General features: G+C 46.1%; 1 protein-coding gene across 9 annotated transcripts in view; it reads right to left on the bottom strand.

Moving 5' to 3' along the window:
- The window catches only part of DRC1 (dynein regulatory complex subunit 1), a 37670-nt gene extending 21245 nt beyond the window's left edge, over positions 1 to 16425 (bottom strand). For 2 of the 9 annotated variants that reach the window (XM_040622988.1, XM_040622993.1), the window contains exons 1-7: positions 16165 to 16417; positions 9134 to 9221; positions 4404 to 4516; positions 2861 to 3044; positions 1909 to 2046; positions 860 to 946; positions 56 to 178 (exon numbers count right to left, since the gene is read on the bottom strand). In XM_040622988.1, coding sequence (XP_040478922.1) covers positions 56 to 178; positions 860 to 946; positions 1909 to 2046; positions 2861 to 3044; positions 4404 to 4516; positions 9134 to 9221; positions 16165 to 16319 — 888 coding nt within the window. In that variant the 5' untranslated portion in view covers positions 16320 to 16417. Of the gene's footprint in view, positions 1 to 55; positions 179 to 859; positions 947 to 1908; positions 2047 to 2860; positions 3045 to 4403; positions 4517 to 9133; positions 9222 to 16164 lie in introns of all 9 variants that reach the window. The other 7 variants (XR_005832780.1, XM_040622989.1, XM_040622990.1 and 4 more) reach the window with 7 other exon arrangements.
- Positions 16426 to 17488: the final 1063 nt, after the last annotated feature.

Raw genomic sequence — 17488 nt, 5'->3', positions numbered from 1 at the left:
CGTGCCTGCGTACTCTGTCTGCTCTCCCACCCAGACGCCGAGCAACAAGTCAGACCTGCACATCCTGCTCCAGCCTGATCTTGATCATGTTGTAGTCTTCCCAGTCCCATATCCTCTGCTTGTTCAGCTGCTTCTCATAGCCCTCTACTTTCTTGATGCGGTTCATAAGATACTCCAGCTGAAGGCACAGGAAGACAAGAGGAAAGTCAGCCCTGGCCCTGCCCTGACTCCGTCCTTCTGCTGACCTGACAAGCATGACACAGTGAAGGGTCTCCAAGTGTCATGAGTCTGGAGGGCTCATGTCAGTCAGCCCTCAGAAGCTCCTGTGCTCCAACACTTCATATTGTTTACCTTACTCTGGAGCTGCCTTACTGAGAAACGCCAAGAGGATTGCTCCATTAATAAGTTAGCCACGGGCCCTGTGCTCAGCCACTGGTATTTCTCAAAAAAAAAAAAAAAAAGTCACTGGATCTTAGTCAAGCTATTTCTTCGTTCTTGATGTCTCTGAAGTAAAGTGATAACCCCACACCCTTTAAAACACCTTCTTGGGTCACGAATATCCGTGGCTGGGGTAGATGCCTAGGAACAAAGAAGAGAGTGACAGGACCGCGGGAACCCCAGCGAGCTGCAAAGGAAGGTGGTACTCACGGGCACCAGAAACAAATGTCACCACCAGAGGCAGCCGCCACCCACAGGGCCACAGTGACTGACCATGAAGTGCAGTAGTAAACGTCTGCCACGGCAACCCTCCCCAAGATACGTAAAGGCCAGTGAATTCAGTCACAGCAGATATTGCCCCAGGCTCCACGGATCACCCTTGACACGTCCACCCCCTCTACCCCACACGCCACCCCTTTACCTCTTTGGCACTGTGAGCCTGCAGGGCCCGCTCCCATTTCTTCTTAGTACTGGTCAGCAGTTCTTGCCGTTCTACCTCAAATGCTTTCTACGACCAAGAAGGAAGAGGGCTCTCGCGTCTGTTTTGATTGGGCAGGTTCCACAGAATGAAAGAACTCACAAGTAATTGCACAAGGGGCCACGTACCAACCAGATAGTCAAAGTCAAATCCAAATGCAAACTTATCAAGTGTCATACAACCAAATGGCAATGGAAGGAGTTGCATGGAGATCAGTGTTATGAAGTCTGGACTTCACACAAATTTCAACAGGAAATGTGCCAACTGCCCTGTGGCTCAGCCAATATCAGAGGAGGGAGCTGGAGAAAGGCCAGTGCCCTTGGTGGCAGGTACAGGGCAAGCCCTGGCATATGCTTCAATCACGCCAAGGGCCGCTGCACTGCTTTGGCTGGGGTTCCCACAAAACAAAGGAACACGTTGGTCACAAGAGGCAGGCCAAGGAATGCAGAAAGGAGTCTGTAATAATCCAAACAGAGAGGTCCCCACCCTCTCGGCTCTCTTCCATTCTGGAAAGGCCAGTCTCAATCTCAATCCTTAACATTTCATTCAAATTCAAAGTACTGATTCCTGAACCTATGTGCCCATGCTCCCACGCCTGCTTGCCATAAATACAACAAATAAACAGCTCACATACCCCCCTCCTCCACTCTTCTTATCCTTACATGGTTTTATTTTCTTGCAAAGCACTTATTACCACCTGTCCAACTATATATCTAGTAGTTTATCTATTTATTGTCTAGCTGTCTCCTACTAGGACACAGATCCCAGCGAGGACTTTGCTTTGTTCAGAGCTGTACCCCCAGCCCCTGGTACAGTGTCTGGCACACAGGAGACACTTGATGAACCCGTGCTGGGTGAGTGAAGGAATGGGTAAACAAATGAAGGGGCAGAAACCAGAGGACGAGACACCTGGGATGGGGAGGACAGACCTGGCCCTCCTCCCAGGGGCCACCCTCGGGCAGAAGGCAGCTCTTTCACACACACCCTGTCACCTCAATGTAATTCAACTCCTGACGGAAGGTTTTCATGACATTCTTCACTTGTTCTTCCATCCTCTCCAGCAGCAGGCAGATGTCATCTGACTGCTTCTTCAAATCCTTCACATACTGGTCGTCTTTTGTTTTCAACTCCTACAGAACAGCATGTCGAAGGCTGGTCACCAACTAAGCCAGAAGCAAGAGGCGCCAAGCACACTCCACCTGGACCTCTCTCTTCAGTATCTGTGAACACTAGGAATTTCTTTTTTTTTAAAGATTTTATTTATTTATTTGACAGAGATAGAGACAGCCAGCGAGAGAGGGAACACAAGCAGGGGGAGTGGGAGAGGAAGAAGCAGGCTCATAGCGGAGGAGCCTGATGTGGGGCTCGATCCCGTAACGCCGGGATCACGCCCTGAGCCGAAGGCAGGCGCTTAACCGCTGTGCCACCCAGGCGCCCCAACACTAGGAATTTCTAACCATATGACGTGAAAGTGACTTCAGAAGAATCTGAGGACACCCGAGAGAAGCCACAGGCAGACGGAGCCGAGTGGCTGCAGCTCGGGGCAAAGCCAGAACGAGCAGCGGGGGATCAAACCCGCCATGACTACTTGCTGCAAATCTCCCCGGAAGCTCCCAGATGGCCCAGGGTGCCCCAGCTGAGCAACGAAGACCCGGGATCCAACATGGGAATCTATCTACTACAGACTAAGTTCCATTCCTGAACTGAAAACATAAAATCCGACACAGCATTTGCTACAAACATACATCTTTTTAAGGTCAGCAATAATTCTAAAATTACTACAAAGCTTTTCCTTCTGGTTGAATTTATTGCCTGAGGTGTGCAATAATCCGAGTAGCGAAGTGAGGCCTCCACATTTTTCCATTCAGGAGGAGCAAACCAATAAGCCAGTCAAATCCCCCAGCCTAAGCCCACGCAGTGGGAGCGGGGGGCAGGGAGTCTTGCCTGCTGTAACTCGCCGATAAGTTTGTTCTTGTCCTCTATCAGCCCGGCACAGTGCACCTGCTGGGTGTTGAGCATGTCCCACAGGTCCTGGGGAATTCTCTTCTGCTTGCCCTCCTCCCACTTTGCGGTGATCTCATCAAATTTGTCCTGGCTGGTCTTGACTTCGCTCTCCAGCTTCTCAAGTCTGTGAAAACACACACCCCGGCCATGCCAGCCCAGCCCAGGTCTGGAAGCTGCCTCCTGCCGGAGCAGTCTGAAATACCAGGCCCGGGTCCCAAGCACTGCTCCAGGTACCCCTGCTCGAAGCCAAACCAGGCTCTGAGAAATCTTTCAGCCTAATGACTGACTGGCAGTCAGGAGACCAAATAAACAAAGTGACACATGACAAGAGCAGATCGACCGTAAAGCTGTACCTACTTTCGCACGCACACATGCGTGCGGATCGAGAGTCAATTTGTCACATACTTCTGTGACAAGCTGTATGACTCCAGTGACCAAGGCCTGACTTTGCCATTAACTGACTCTCAACTTGAGACAAGTCCCTGACCCTCTGTAAGAAGGAGAGGGTGAAAGCACCTACTTTCACACGGCTGCTGTCGGGGTTACGTGAGAGGGTACTCAGCACAGAAGTCCCTGAACAAAAGGTGCTCATATTACTATTTTTGGTTATCAACACACTTCAGGTGTGTGGCCGTTCCTCTCCTAAATTATCAATAAATGACCAGGGGGACATACCAATAGGGAAACGCCACTATTAAGCAATGGAAAATCGGCATGGCCTTTCCAGAAATTCCAGAGAGATTCTGTGATGGAGTATACTGAGGAGGGGACCAGAATGAAGGGAGGCGTGAAGACAAGAGAAGAGCCTTCAGAGCCCCCAGAACAGCCACTAGGACATACGCCGAGACTCTCTCCCTGCCTTAACCGACGGTCATTCTAGGAGGCTGGCTCCCGACAAGAGCTCCAACCCCTACAGGACAGGGGTCGCAACTTAACCTCATGCCCCCCCTTCTCCCCTCCCTTCCGAGCTAGAGCACAGAGTACATATTACAATTCACTTGACTTCTGTCCTCAAAAAATGAAAAACAACAGCCAGGTCATCTTTCCAAAGTCCACATTTATCCTGTAACTCTTGTCACTTAAGACCTTCAGCGTTTCCTCCGTGGTTACAGGACAAAGCCTAACTCCTTGGCACGGCTGGGGAAATGAGCTGATTCAGTGCTGGGTAGAGCCCCAGGCAGGCAGGAGGAAGTTGCGAGAATCAAGTCACCAGTCGCATACTGGTGGAGCTAGTGACGGGGCTGAAGGAATTACTTGTGCTCAACAACAAGAAACATCGTTACCATCGTACTGTTGCGGAGATGAGCTGAACTGGCCAAGAAGGGAGGAAAGCAAGGAGGGAAGGAAGAGATTCGTCCCTAAGGGGCGATAAGAGGATTCTGCTAGCCCAAGTGTGACACAGCCACTTTCCAACACTGGGGGAGATTTGGGGGACCCACGGAAGAGCTGTCCTCATGTCAACTGCAGAGCGGGGGGTCCTCACCTCTGACGCTTTATCTCCTCTTCCTCCACTCTCCTGTGGATCTCTCTGATATCTGTAGCCACCTGTATATTTGTCACCAACTCGGTGCCACAGAGGAGCAGTTTAGCCAATTTCTGAAAACAAAGAATTGATGAAGTTAGAGGGACGCCTGGGGGGCTCAGTAGGTGAAGCGTCCACCCTTGGCTCAGGTCATGATCCTGGGGTCCTGGGATCGAGCCCCACATCACTTCAGACTCCCTGCTTGGTGGGGAGCCTGCTTCTCCCTCTCCCTGCCCCCCACTTGTAGTCTCTCTCGCTGCTCTCTCTCTCTCAAATAAAATCTTTTAAGAAAAAAAGAATTTATGAAGTTAGAAACATTTTGCTCAACTGTCTGTAGCTGTTCAATCCAGCCAAGTGGGAATCAAAAGCCACCTTAAGACCCTTAAGAGCAGCATGTATTTGGCAATCCATTTCCATCAGGATGCTGGGGACGTGATATCAGAGCTTACAATTTAATAGCACATGTGATTCTGAAGGTACCTTGGTTTCTGCCCGTTAGACTAGGGATCAGCCGGCTAGCACGCTGGCAGATACCCTCCGTACATCTCGGCACCTGCCCCCACAGACCCTCCAAGTGATTGACGCCACCAGGGGCTTTTCTGAGAATTCAGTGGGAGAGGTGAGGCAGAGATAATGGCAATCATCCTCCAACATCCATTCCCCCGCCTCCTCTCCGAGTAACAGGACCCCCAATTTTAGCTGGACATTCGACCTACCAAAATGGATACACTTCCCAACCTCCTTTGCAGCTAGAATACAGTCTGATCAACAGAACGTGAGCAGACGCGATGTGTGCCCCTTCTGAGTGGTGGGTTGAAGGGAAAAGGTGTGTCCTCTGAGGCCCCATTCCCCCCTCCTCCCAGGCCGGCGTGTGGTATGGCCAGTATGACGCGGTGAGCAGATGAAAGTCACATAAGGAAAGGCAGAAGGAGATGAGGTCCCCGACATCGAGGAGCCCCCGTATCAGCCCTGGACCCTGTACTTATGCTCGTAACTACTAAGTAAGCCAGAGGAAGAAGTTTCTATGTTGTTTAAGCTACCGTTACGTGAGGTCTTCTGTTCCAGAGGCTCTAACACAGGAGAACAGTGCAGCGGACTACATGGCTGACTCCCTTGATGGCTCAGCAATTTTGCTATTGGTACCCCTCTTCTAAATCCCTCCTTGGGGGCACCTGGGTGGCTTAGTCAGTTAAGCACCTGCCTTCAGCTCAGGTCATGATCCTGGGGTCCTGGGCTCGAGCCCCACATGGGGCTCCCTGCTCAGCAGGGAGCCTGCTTCTCCCTCTGCCCACCCCACTCATGCGTTCATGCTTTCTCTCCCTCAAATATATAAATAAAATCTTAAATAAATAAATAAATAAATAAATAAATAACTCTCTCTTTGAATTCCGCCTCAGTGTCTTCACTCCTGACGTTTGGGCAATGACATGATTTCCAACAAAAAGTTTAGGTATCCCTAGGCTGTGCCTAAGTTTTCCAAGTCGGAACTTAAAAACTCTCAGCTCTCATATTTTTCTGAACAAAGAACCTATAAACATCTCCATAACAAAGGAGTCACTGAAATGATCAGAGAGATTCTAATTCATCTCACCCTTCTAAGATATTTGGAAATGCAGTGGGTTTGTTTTTAGTTTTAAGATTTTATTTATTTATTTGACAGAGAGACAGAGTACAAGCAGGGGGAGCGGCAGGCAGAGGCAGAGGGAGAAGCAGGCTCTCCTCGGGGGAGCAGGGAGCCAGATGCTGGGCTCGATACCAGGACCCTGGGACCGTGTCCTGAGCCAAAGGCAGATGCCTAACTGTCTGAGCCACCCAGGCGCCCCAGAAATGCAGTTTTAATGAATACAGAACTGGAGCCTTAACCCAGATAACTCTAGACTGTCTTTAAATGGCTACAGTTTTAGCCCTTGTACCAAATGGTTTTATATGGCTAAGGAAGTAAAGGCTTTCCTGCAGGTTTTGAACAATTTTCTATTTTCTGCTCACACAAAGCAAACATCGGAAATTTCTGAATCAAGTATTCCAGACTCAAAGTAAAACTGAAAATGTTACAGTCACCAACAGACCAACAGACACAGGAAAAGATCAAACTGTCATTTTCAGGTGATATGATTATATATGTAAAAAAATAAACACACAAACGAAACTACAGGACAACTATTAGAATTAACAAGTGACTTTGACAAAGCTGCTGAATATCAGGTCACTATACAAAAACCAATTGTACTTTTATATGTCAGCAATAAACACTAATAGCCTCAACACAAAGTATAAGACATTGTTGAGCAAAATTAAAGAATACCTAAATAAATGGAGGGATATTTTATACTCATGGATTGTAAATCCCATTGTTGGTAAGATATTAATTCTTTCCTAAATTGATATAGATTCAATCCGACCTCCATTAAAGGCCCAGCAGGGGACACCTGGGTGACTCATGGGTTAAGAGGCTGACTTGATTTCAGCTCACATCATGAGCTCAGGGTCCTCGGATCAAGCCTCACATCAGGCTCCATGCTCAGCAGGAGTCTGCTTGAGGACACTCTCTCTCTCTCCTCTCCCTTTAACCCCAATCTCCCCCCTCCCCTGCTCTCTCTCTCTCTCTCTAAAATATATAAATAAAACTTTTTTAAAAAATCCCAGCAGGTTTTTTGGTGGAAACTGACAAAATGATTGTAAAAATTATATGGAAATGCAAAAGGTTAGGATAGCCAAGGCAATCTTGAAGAACCACAAAATTGGAGGACCTACTCTACCAGATGTCAAGACCTGTCATAAGGCTACAGTAGTTAAAATAGTGTGGAATTGGTGTAAAGTCAGACAAATGGACCAATAGAACAGAATAGAGAATCTAGAAACAAATCCACATACGTGATCACCTGATTCATAACATAGGTGTCCTGCAGTGCAGGGGGGAGAGGCTGATCTTTTCAATACATGGTGCTTAAAAATCCATACACAAAACAGTGAACCTTGAGCCTTACCTTCACACACCCACAAAAATCAATTCAAGATAGACTACGGACTACAATGTAAATGATAGAATGAGAAAGCGTCTAAGAGGAAACTTGGAAGAATATCTTTATAAAATTGGAGCAAGATTAAACAGGAAACAAAAGAATCACCAATTAAAAATGACTGATAAGGTGCGGGTCCAAGGACAGCGGCCCTTCCTGTCCAAGTCTTGGGGTAGAACTGGTTATTAATATCTTGATATCGAGGAAGGTAGCATTTGGTTTTTATATATTTCTTTGCTATGCCAACACTTCACATGACTTAAGTCCTAAGTGCAAGGAAGCTTGAAAAGCTGCTAATGAAAACAACACCATATCTTCGGGTTCACGCTCAGAGGCTCCAGACGAACTGTATATCAGTATTTGCAAGACCATAGCACAGTAGGTTCCAGGTTATATACAATATCCTTTTGATCCTATCCAGCAATGCTCCGAGATCATCGACACTTTGACGAAGCAACCCCAACAGAGGGGGCATGACTCATCTAGGCCACGGTGAGCACCAGATTGGGACCGAGAACACACCACTGCTCCGTATCCTTTCTGCCACCACAAAGTGTCTCATCCCCAACACAGCACCGTGCGGTTCACTCGGGTGTGTCTATAGATCTCTGTGCTCTATGATGACATTTCAGTAACTAGAGTATTTTTTTCTCCCAGTGAGCGCACTTCAACTTCTGCCAGAAATGGTCTCTCTCCTCTATGCTTTTATAAGCCCCACCTATTTTTCCAAGATGCAGCTCAAATGCCACTTTCTCCATGTAACCTTCCCGCATCAGGACCACTCGGGCAGCACCCCTCCTTACCTCAATTCCTACCTTCCTACTGCCCTATGATATTCATTTAGCAATTAATTAAATGAAGCACTTCGCCAGTTCTGCTTGCTGTTTGGAACTCTGCTCATTCTTCCTGCACCTTGTTCCAAGCGCTTTATCAAACATCCCAGGAGCCCTGGCGTTGCCACGGGAGAGCAATCAATGACTTTCTTTTTACTGTTTATTGAGTATAAGCTCTGTACTACTCCACAGGCTTGCTCTCACAGAGCTTACAGCTCCCCTGGGGACACCGCAGGCACACACATTTGAAGTCCTACAAGGGAGAAAACGGTCTAAAATGAAATGCATGACACAGAGAAGGAGTATTCAGTGTGCAAATTAAAGGAGTCTCGGGCTGCAGAGGGGTCATGGACTTGAAGTCCTCTCAAGTTGGGACCTGAGATGGTCTTGAAGTATGGGAAGGCATCCTGATGAGAGGAGAGAAGAGAAAGGTAGAGGAGAGTGGGGGGGATGGGAGGGGAGGGACATTCTGGAAGATCAGAGGCACACACGACAGGAAGAGCGGAGCCCCCACTGGAGGCGAGGGAGTGGATCAGCCAAGCCAGAGCAAAGGCCTAAGGCAGGTATCAGTGGGAGGAAGACTGAAGGTAGGACGGGAACAGAAGGCCCTGAATGGGCAGTTTAAACATTTGGACTTGATCCAACGAATAATCCATAGGATGAAATGAAGGCTCACTCCAAGAGAGCTCTCAAAATGGGAAAGATTCAAATTCACTTCTGCCTAACTAAAGGCAGGAACGTGGAATCTCTCTTGAGATTCTTCTGGTCTAAAAACCATGACATCATACCCAGCTCCCTAGTGTCACGGGCTGACGGGACCCATCTGCCACACAGCTCATACCAGTCTGCTTTCTTCTTTCTGCCTGTAGCTCTTGCTCCGATCTTCCTCACTCTCTTTCTTCCCATCTAAATATTCTCCAAGCACCTCCCTGTGATGGGAGAAAGTAGAGAAACTAAAGTTATGTCTAGTATGTGGATTCTATAGACTTTCCATAGTGCAGCATACCGTATACAAAAATATATCCCATATGGATAAAAATTTAAATATTAAAAAAACACAATCATAAAAACACTAGAAGTAAATACAAGAGAGAACCCATCTTAGGATAAGACCAAAGCTAGAAAAAAATAAAAAGACTGAGAGACTTGACTTCTCAAAATTAAAAACTCTTCTCCTCGAATCAAGGGATAAACTCGTAAAAGATACTTGACAAAATGTTGCCATCTAGAAAATAGAACAGGCTCCAATCAATACAGAAACGACAAAATACTGATTAGAAAAACTGTCCAAGGATGTGGACAGGCAATTTACAGAAGAAATACAAGAGGCACACAGAGATTTGAAAATATGTTCAACTTCACATAGAACCTGAGAAATGAAACTGAGAAGCCTGGGAGGTATCATTATTCTCCATACCAGACAAGAAAAGATTTAAAAGGTTGATAATGGGACACCTGGGTGGCTCAGTCAGTTAAGCGGCTGTCTTCGGCTCAGGTCATGATCCTAGGGTCCCAGGATCCAGTCCTGCATCAGGCTCCTTGCTCAGCGGGGAGCCTGCTTCTGTCTCTGCCTGCCACTCCCCTCCCACCCGCCTGTGCACACACTCTCTCTCTGACAAATAAATAAATAAAATCTTAAAAAATAACTAACTAAATAAAAAGTTGATAATATCAGGTGTGGGCCAGGTGTGGATGCCCAACTATTCACACCACTCCACGGGTGGGGATGTGAGGTATAACAACCTGTCTAAAAGCCGATTCGGCAAGATTTATCACAAACTTAAATACACCTCTCCCCATCCCCAAAGAGACTTCTTCCTCCTCAGGTTTGAGCTGAATCCCTCTTTCAGGAAACTGCTTCCTCGGGGCTGCCGCCCACTAGGTCTCAGTGGAGCTGTCATCTTCTCGAATACCCCACCTCCTGACCGATCAAAGTCCCTTCCCCGGATTTAAAAAATTGGCACTTCATTGATTGTGTGGCTGGGTCTCGGGTTCTGGGTTGGAAATCATTTTCCTTCAGAATTTTGAGAGCACTGCTGAACTGTCTTCTACCTTCCAGTGTTGCTATTTCAAACCCCTGAGGTCACTCTTTCTTAATCCTTTCCTTGGATGTGACAGTTGTTGTTTTCACTATGGAAACTTGGAGGTCCCTTCCCCTGGCTCTCCGTGCTCTTGAAGCCGCTGTCTCAGTTCCTGCAGCCAACTCAGTAGTCTCCAAGTTCTAGCAAGCACTTTTAGCCCCCGTGATCGATTTTTTTTCATAATAATATTTTTTTATTATGTTATGTTAGTCACCATACAGTACATCCCTAGTTTTTGATGTAAAGTTCCATGATTCATTACTTGCGTATAACACCCAGTGCACCATGCAATACATGCCCTCCTTACTACCCATCACCGGCCTATCCCATTCAAGCCCCCATGATTGATTAACTCAACCTTTCTCTGTGTATCTATAATGCACTGCATTGTTTCCTAGAAAGAATCCAGACCAAACCCTCCTGCACAACTTCCCACCCCCACCCCCACCCCAGGCACCAATACACAAGCTCTGAGCACCGGGATAAGGTCTGAGCACCCCTGAGTCCACACACAGTCAAGGAGGGTTAAAGACCTCTGTGCTCCCCTTTTACTGATTAACTGCCCTAAAGTTCCTCTAAAAGTCTTCAGGCGGAAACATGGGAGTTGGCTTTGGGACAAGAGTCCGCCTTCTCCCCAGGTGGCCGGCCCCCTGAATAGAGCTCACATTCCTTTCCAATCAAAACTCTTGAGTATTGGCTTTCTGAGCAACCAGCAGCTGAACTTGGGTTTTTCAGTCACTCTGAAGTTTCTCAGTGGTGTGCCCGCTGGTGGGTCTTCTTTCATCCATTGGGCTGAACATTTTCAGTCGGGTGTTTCCCCCAAGCAGGAAACTCATGAACTTCAGTACCGATCAATTTTCTGGAATACTTCCAGTGATAATTTCCTCCCCTCTGTTTGCTCTGCCTTTTATTTATGGATCTAGAAAGGAGAGACTAGAGCTCCTGGACTAGTCCTCTAATTTTGAAAAATCTTTTTCTCTCCTAGTTTCTGTTTTTCTTTTTGCTCTATCTTCTATGTGACTCCATGACCTGTTTTTCCTAACCCTTCTAGAGTTTTCCACTTCTATCATATTTTTTTTATTTCCAAGAGCTCTATTTTGTTCTCTCACCACTCCTTTTAATAGCATCCTATTCTTGTTCGGTGGTTGCAATACCATTTCTTTTTTTCTCCAAGGATCGTCCGAATGATAGTCTTTTTGTTGTATTACTATTGTCTTTTTTTTCCTACATAGTCTCAAGTTCCTCTAAGTTGCTTTTTTTCTGTGTGTTCGTTTTGGTGTCTACCTTTCATGATAAAGACTTTCCTCAGACGTCTAGAAAACCTGGTCACCGTAAGACTGAAAAGCTGAAGGCAGCTCTGAATGCAAGGGCACAGCTTGACAACAGGGAACTTCAGCGCAGGTCCATCTATGTGGACCGCCTGGTGGGCAATTCTGGATGTCAGTGCCTTTAAATCCTTCCTGGGGGGTTCGTCAGATCTTCGGAGACTTCAGTCTCCTGCCTGCGTTGTGAAGCTCCAACTTGCCCATATTCCCGGAAGGGGCAGAAGGACTGCAAGGTCTCAGCTGCAAGTGTGCACGTGGCCACAGAATCCCCTTGCTTTTAGTACAGTGTCCAGCGCCCCCCAAACCGTAGATCCTCCAATTTACTTCCTTCAAACCTCCCGTCTTTTGTGCAAGGTGGGAAAAAGGTTCCTGGCATCCAACTATTAATTTTCCAAACCACTTTCCTGATTTTAGTCCCCTCCTTCGCCTCTACTTCCACTTGAACCTGATGCTTCCGATTTCCTGGGCTTTTGCAGATTTACTGCAGAGTAAATCAAGGGGGGGCTCTTGGCTTTCCTCACTACCAGTTTATATTTCCATAGTCTTGAATCTGCGAAACCATTTACCATCTGTCCTTATGCTTCCCAGCTTCCAAAATGTTGTTGCTGTTGAGTCCCTTCTGTTTTGCTTGACTTCGTGAGTTTATGTCTTTTTTATTTAATCCCTTTAAATGTCATGTTAATGGAGTTTTGATAGAGATCCAAGATAAATGTATGTGTTCCATCTGCCATCCTTACTCCACAGTCACATCTCCAGGAATTTCAAACTTCAACTGAGACAGTAGAGACTGGGATTTTCAGGAGCTTCAGCCTATTAATCCTGTTCTTTATTTTTATATGACATTTGATTCTATTAACAGCTTCTTCCCTAAAACTATACCTCAATGGCATACCGAGGCCCAAGCACTTAGGGCAATGGGCACCAGAGGTAATCAAGGAGCCTATAGATCGTTTTAAAAGGATACAATGGACTAAAAGTCTGTCTGCTTATTATTTTTCAACCTGTGCCAGCAACAAAACAAGGTCAATGATAAAACACCCCTTTCTGAAAAATCTTTTGTTAATCTAAGTTCTAAACAATTTCTGCAGCTACTGTTGATTTTCAGTAACATATATAGGGGAACCTGGCTGGCTCAGTCGGAAGAACATGAGAAGCTTGATCTCAGGGTCGTGAGTTCGAGCCCCACACTGGGTGTAGAGATTACTTTTTTTAAAAGTCTTTAAAAAATTACATACACACATACACACACACGTAGGTTTCGATACAGCACCTTTCTATGTCTTATCCTTTAACAAGGACATGAATTCAGAGAACATGGAGAATACAGTTGGCCTGTGACATGTACAGACACAGTGGCACACATGTGTTTTGAGGGCACATTTGAAATGGTTCTGCCATCCCAGCTCACTTAGGCACAGGGCACATCCCCCAGCCCCAAGGTACTACATCTCCCAGCATAAGAGGGATTTGACATATGGGGCGCCTGGGTGGCTCAGTCGGTGGGGCGTCTGCCTTTGGCTCAGGTCCTGATCTCAGGATCCTGGGATTGAGCCCTGTGTTGGGCTCTCTGCTTGGCGAGTCTGCTTCTCCCTCTCCCTCTGTGCTCTCTCTCTCTCTCTCTCTCAAATATATAAGTAAAATCTTTAATTAAAAAAAAGGGGGGGGGATTTGACATAAACAACAGCCCAGCTACTGAAAACATGAAGAAGCTGAACTCCCAGTTAGTTCAGTTCTTTCGTTCTACATGTAAGCATTCTCTAAACCTCACGGAATTCTTTTGGAATTTCTTCATGTTTTTCCTTCCTTTTCTCCCCACAAAAATACAGTAACATAATTAAAAGGTATCGATCCATTCCTGTTTTCCTGTTTCATATTGTAAATTTTACTTTTATTTTTAAAATTTTTTCAATGGCCTTGTTATATAAACAAAGTTCAATAGAAGAAAATGTTCACTGTCTGCTTTCCTTTTCAGGCTATTATTATTTTAAAAGCTCCCATGCTCCAGGTGTTGAATTCATGGGGTCCACCTCTGTACCTCACATATTCGTTTTCCCACCAGCACCACTGGCCATTCTGTCTTCTTTATATCACAGAGACAACCCTCTGTCAGCATTTCCTTTTCTGTCCGTTTCTAAATGCAGAGCTTTTCTAGGCCTTGGCCTGAGCTCTCCTCTCATCTTTTCATCCTCTTTTCCAGCGTTAAGTCAATCCATTCCCAGTTTTCAGTACAATCATAATGTTGTCGACTCTCTGCACTGACCTCTCTAATCCAGAATTCTCTTGTGAGTTTCAGACCCATGTCCAACTGCCTAATGGATATCTCAATTTTAATGTCTTCCAAAATCCAATTTCATTTAATATGTCCAAAGCCAAACTTTTTGATTTCCAAATCCTCCTGCCTCCCTTCTGCCCTCGCTGTCTTTATCATTTCAATACAGGGCACTACCATCTACCCAGCTGTTCAAGCCATTCTTGCTTTTTCCCTGTCTTTGACCAGCATATCCAAGATCAGTAAATCCAGTCAGTTTAAGCTCTAAAATATGTCTTGAGTACGTCTGCTTTCTCTCTAATTCCACCAGGCCAACTTCATCCCTCACCTGGACCAATGCAACTCCTTCCTAACCGGTCTCCTTAATTACACTTCTGGCTTCCCCAAGCCATTCCCTCAAAGAGCAATCAGAGTGATCTCAACACACTCAGAAATTTGAGAAACCCCACACTAAGTCCTTGGCCTGTGGGTAAGGCCAAACGGACATCTCTAAATTTGCACCTGAGTACATAAAAACAATCACCAACGGGGGGGCGGGGAGCAGAGAGGATGGTGGGGATTAGTGTCGTCCTTAAGGATCTCAAGGATACAGGAGGGGTGGTCCCTATCAAGTCTCCATTTAATTTATGGGTCTGGCCCCTGCAAAAACTGGATGGATCTGAGAAAATGATTATCAATACCGCAAGCTCAACTAAGTAGTAACCCTCATTGCTGCTGCCATGCAAGTGTGGTATCTTTGCTGAAGCAGAGTGGAGTGGTCTGAGGTACATGCAAGGTGGCCGCTGATTGGGCCAAACGTGTTATTTTCTACCTCGGTCAAGAAAAAGAAGCAGGAAGTTCACATTTACATGCAACAGATAATAATGTATACTCATATCATCTACCCGCTTACAGGGTCATGTTAATTCTCCTGATCTCTGTCAAAATATAGTCTGAACAGATCGGAACCATCTGGATATCCCACAGAACATCACACTGATCCATTACACCAGAGTAGCCTGTGCGCCAAATACGACCCACCTGTTTTTGTAGGGCTCACAAGCAAAGAATGATTTTTATACTTTTTAATGGTTAAAAAAAAAAAAAAAAAGATCAGATGAGTAGGCAGAGCCCAAAGGATTTTTAGGGCAATGAAACTATTCTGTATGATACTTACAATGGTGGATATGTGTCATTACATATTTGTCAAAATCCATAGAACACCGAGAGTGAATCATGATGTAGACTATGAATTTAGGGTAATGATGTGTCAACTCAGTTTCATCATTTGTAACAAGTGTACCACTCTGGAGCATGTTGATAGTGGGACAGGCTGTGCATGTGTGGGGGCAGGTAGTGTATTGGGAAATCTCTGTACTTTCCACTCAATTTTGCTGTGAACCTAAAACTTGTCTTAAAAAATGAATTCAGTAAAGAAGATCAAAATATGAAGAATATTTTGTGACACGTGAACATTATATGACATTCAAATTTCAGTGTCCATAAGTAAAGCTTTGTTGGAACACAGGCACACCACTCTGGGCCCCTCGTGTCCAACGGCTAGCAGACAAGTCACCATCTTGGTAGGGTAGCTGACCCTGGCCAGCAGGACAAGGTGTAAGTGCTGTTACGCAGTGAGGGTGTTCAGGAATTCAGAAGATCATGCAGGGGCCTCTTGGTAACCCCTTATAACAGCCCCCCGTGTCTGTGAATGGATAGGGGCAACAACCCTGGCCTGAAAAGAGTAGGATTATCAGTCTCAGACCCTTCAGGAATGAGGCTTTGTGTCATACACCCAGATAAGCCATGAGACCAGCAGAAGTGACAGTTGAGGTCCGCTGCAGAAATGCTTGTGGAAGGAAGGCAGGTTGGGGTGGAAGAAGGAAAGACCTCTGAGGGGAGGTCACGGTTGGCCTGTGTCTTCAGTGTATTGCTCGCAGTGCATGGCACAGCAGGCTCTCAGTAAAAGTGCGGAAGGGATTATTACTTCCGTCTTTGACTTTACAAGTGTGTTGAATGTTTTCATAGCCCGTACTTTGCTTGAACCTTCCGGAAGCAATTTTTCCTATCTCACCGCCTATTTTTCCGCTCACACACGGGGCCCGCCCGCCGCTCCCCACAGGGCTTTCCCGCCCGGGCAAGGCGCCCGCCCCGTCCCCGCCCCGCGTCGTCGGCACCCGGGGCACTTCGCTGCGGACCCGCTCAGACCCTGGCTCACCGCCTCCGGCCTTCCGGGCGCGCCGCGATGCGGAGGCGCCGGGCCTGGATCCGCTTCTGAGGGTTGTCAGAATGTATGGACGGCCCGAGAATCGGGGTGGACAGGTGTTCCTCCTCCTTCTCCTCCAGGACCCCCAGGGAACCCGGCGGATTCATGACAGGAGCCTCCAGGCCCAGGCAGCTCCGCCCGGACCACCGCCAGACCGCCGCCTGGTTGCTAACAACAAGCCGTTGCCTCGGAAAAGCAGTCACCTGACCGGCAGCTGGCGTGCGCGCGCGCGCCTCAGGCCCCGCCCACCTGTATTTGCATGCCAGCCTGGGGTTTTTATCCTGGAGAGATAATGGGGTTTAGGCGCTACCTTTCTCCGGGTGAAAATTATATGTTTCATTGAGCACTGTACAAATATCGCCTAGCATAATACCTAATATGTAGTAAGTGCTCAACCAGTGTTTGCTGGGTGAAAGAAATGTACACAGATGTATCTGGTATGCTCACTGCAGTTACTTATATTAAAAAACTGTTATGACCCCGAAATCCATCAAGAGGGGAACAGATAAAGCTTTCATGAGATGGAAGACAATGCAGCCACTAACAATGGATCTGACCTAGAAAGAGATAAAGATGTATTAAACGAGGAAGAGAAGATGTAACACAATGTGATCCGAGTTCTATTTGAAATATATCTAGTATATAGGGAAGAAAAATGAACAGAAAGTGAGGCTGTTATCAAAGAAATTACTGCCTGTGTTCTCTTCTAGGATCTTTATGGTTTCAGATCTCACATTTAGGTCTTTAATCCATTTTGAATTTTTTTTTGTGTGTATGGTGTAAGAAAGTGGGCCAGTTTTCCCAACATGATTTGTTGAAAAGACTTCTTTTTCCCACTGGATATCCTTTCAGGCTTTGTTGAAGATTAACTGACCATACAGTTGTAAGTTCATTTCTGGGGTTTCTATTCTTTTCCACTGATCTATGTGTCTCTTTTTGTGCCAGTATCATAATGTTTTGATCACTACAGCTTTTTATTAGAACTTGGAAGTCTGGAATTGTGATGCCTCCAGCTTTGCTTTTCTTTTTCAAGGTTGCTTTGGCTATTTGGAGTCTTTTGTGGTTCCATACAAATTTTGGGATTGTTTGTTCTAGTTCTGTGAAAAATGCTGTTGGTATTTTGATAGGGATTGCATTAAATGTGTAGATTGCTTTAGGTAGTATGAACATTTTAACACTATTTGTTCTTTCAATCCATGAGCATGTAATGTCTTTCCATTTCTTTGTCTTCTATTTCTCATCAGTGTTTTATAGTTTTCAGAGTACAGATCTTTTA

This window comes from Ursus maritimus, unplaced genomic scaffold (genome assembly GCF_017311325.1).
Source record: "Ursus maritimus isolate PB19 unplaced genomic scaffold, ASM1731132v1 scaffold_6, whole genome shotgun sequence".
NCBI classification, from domain to species: Eukaryota; Metazoa; Chordata; class Mammalia; order Carnivora; family Ursidae; genus Ursus; species Ursus maritimus.
Note: the sequence above shows the minus strand (reverse complement) of the source record. Positions and strands in the feature narration are given on the sequence as shown.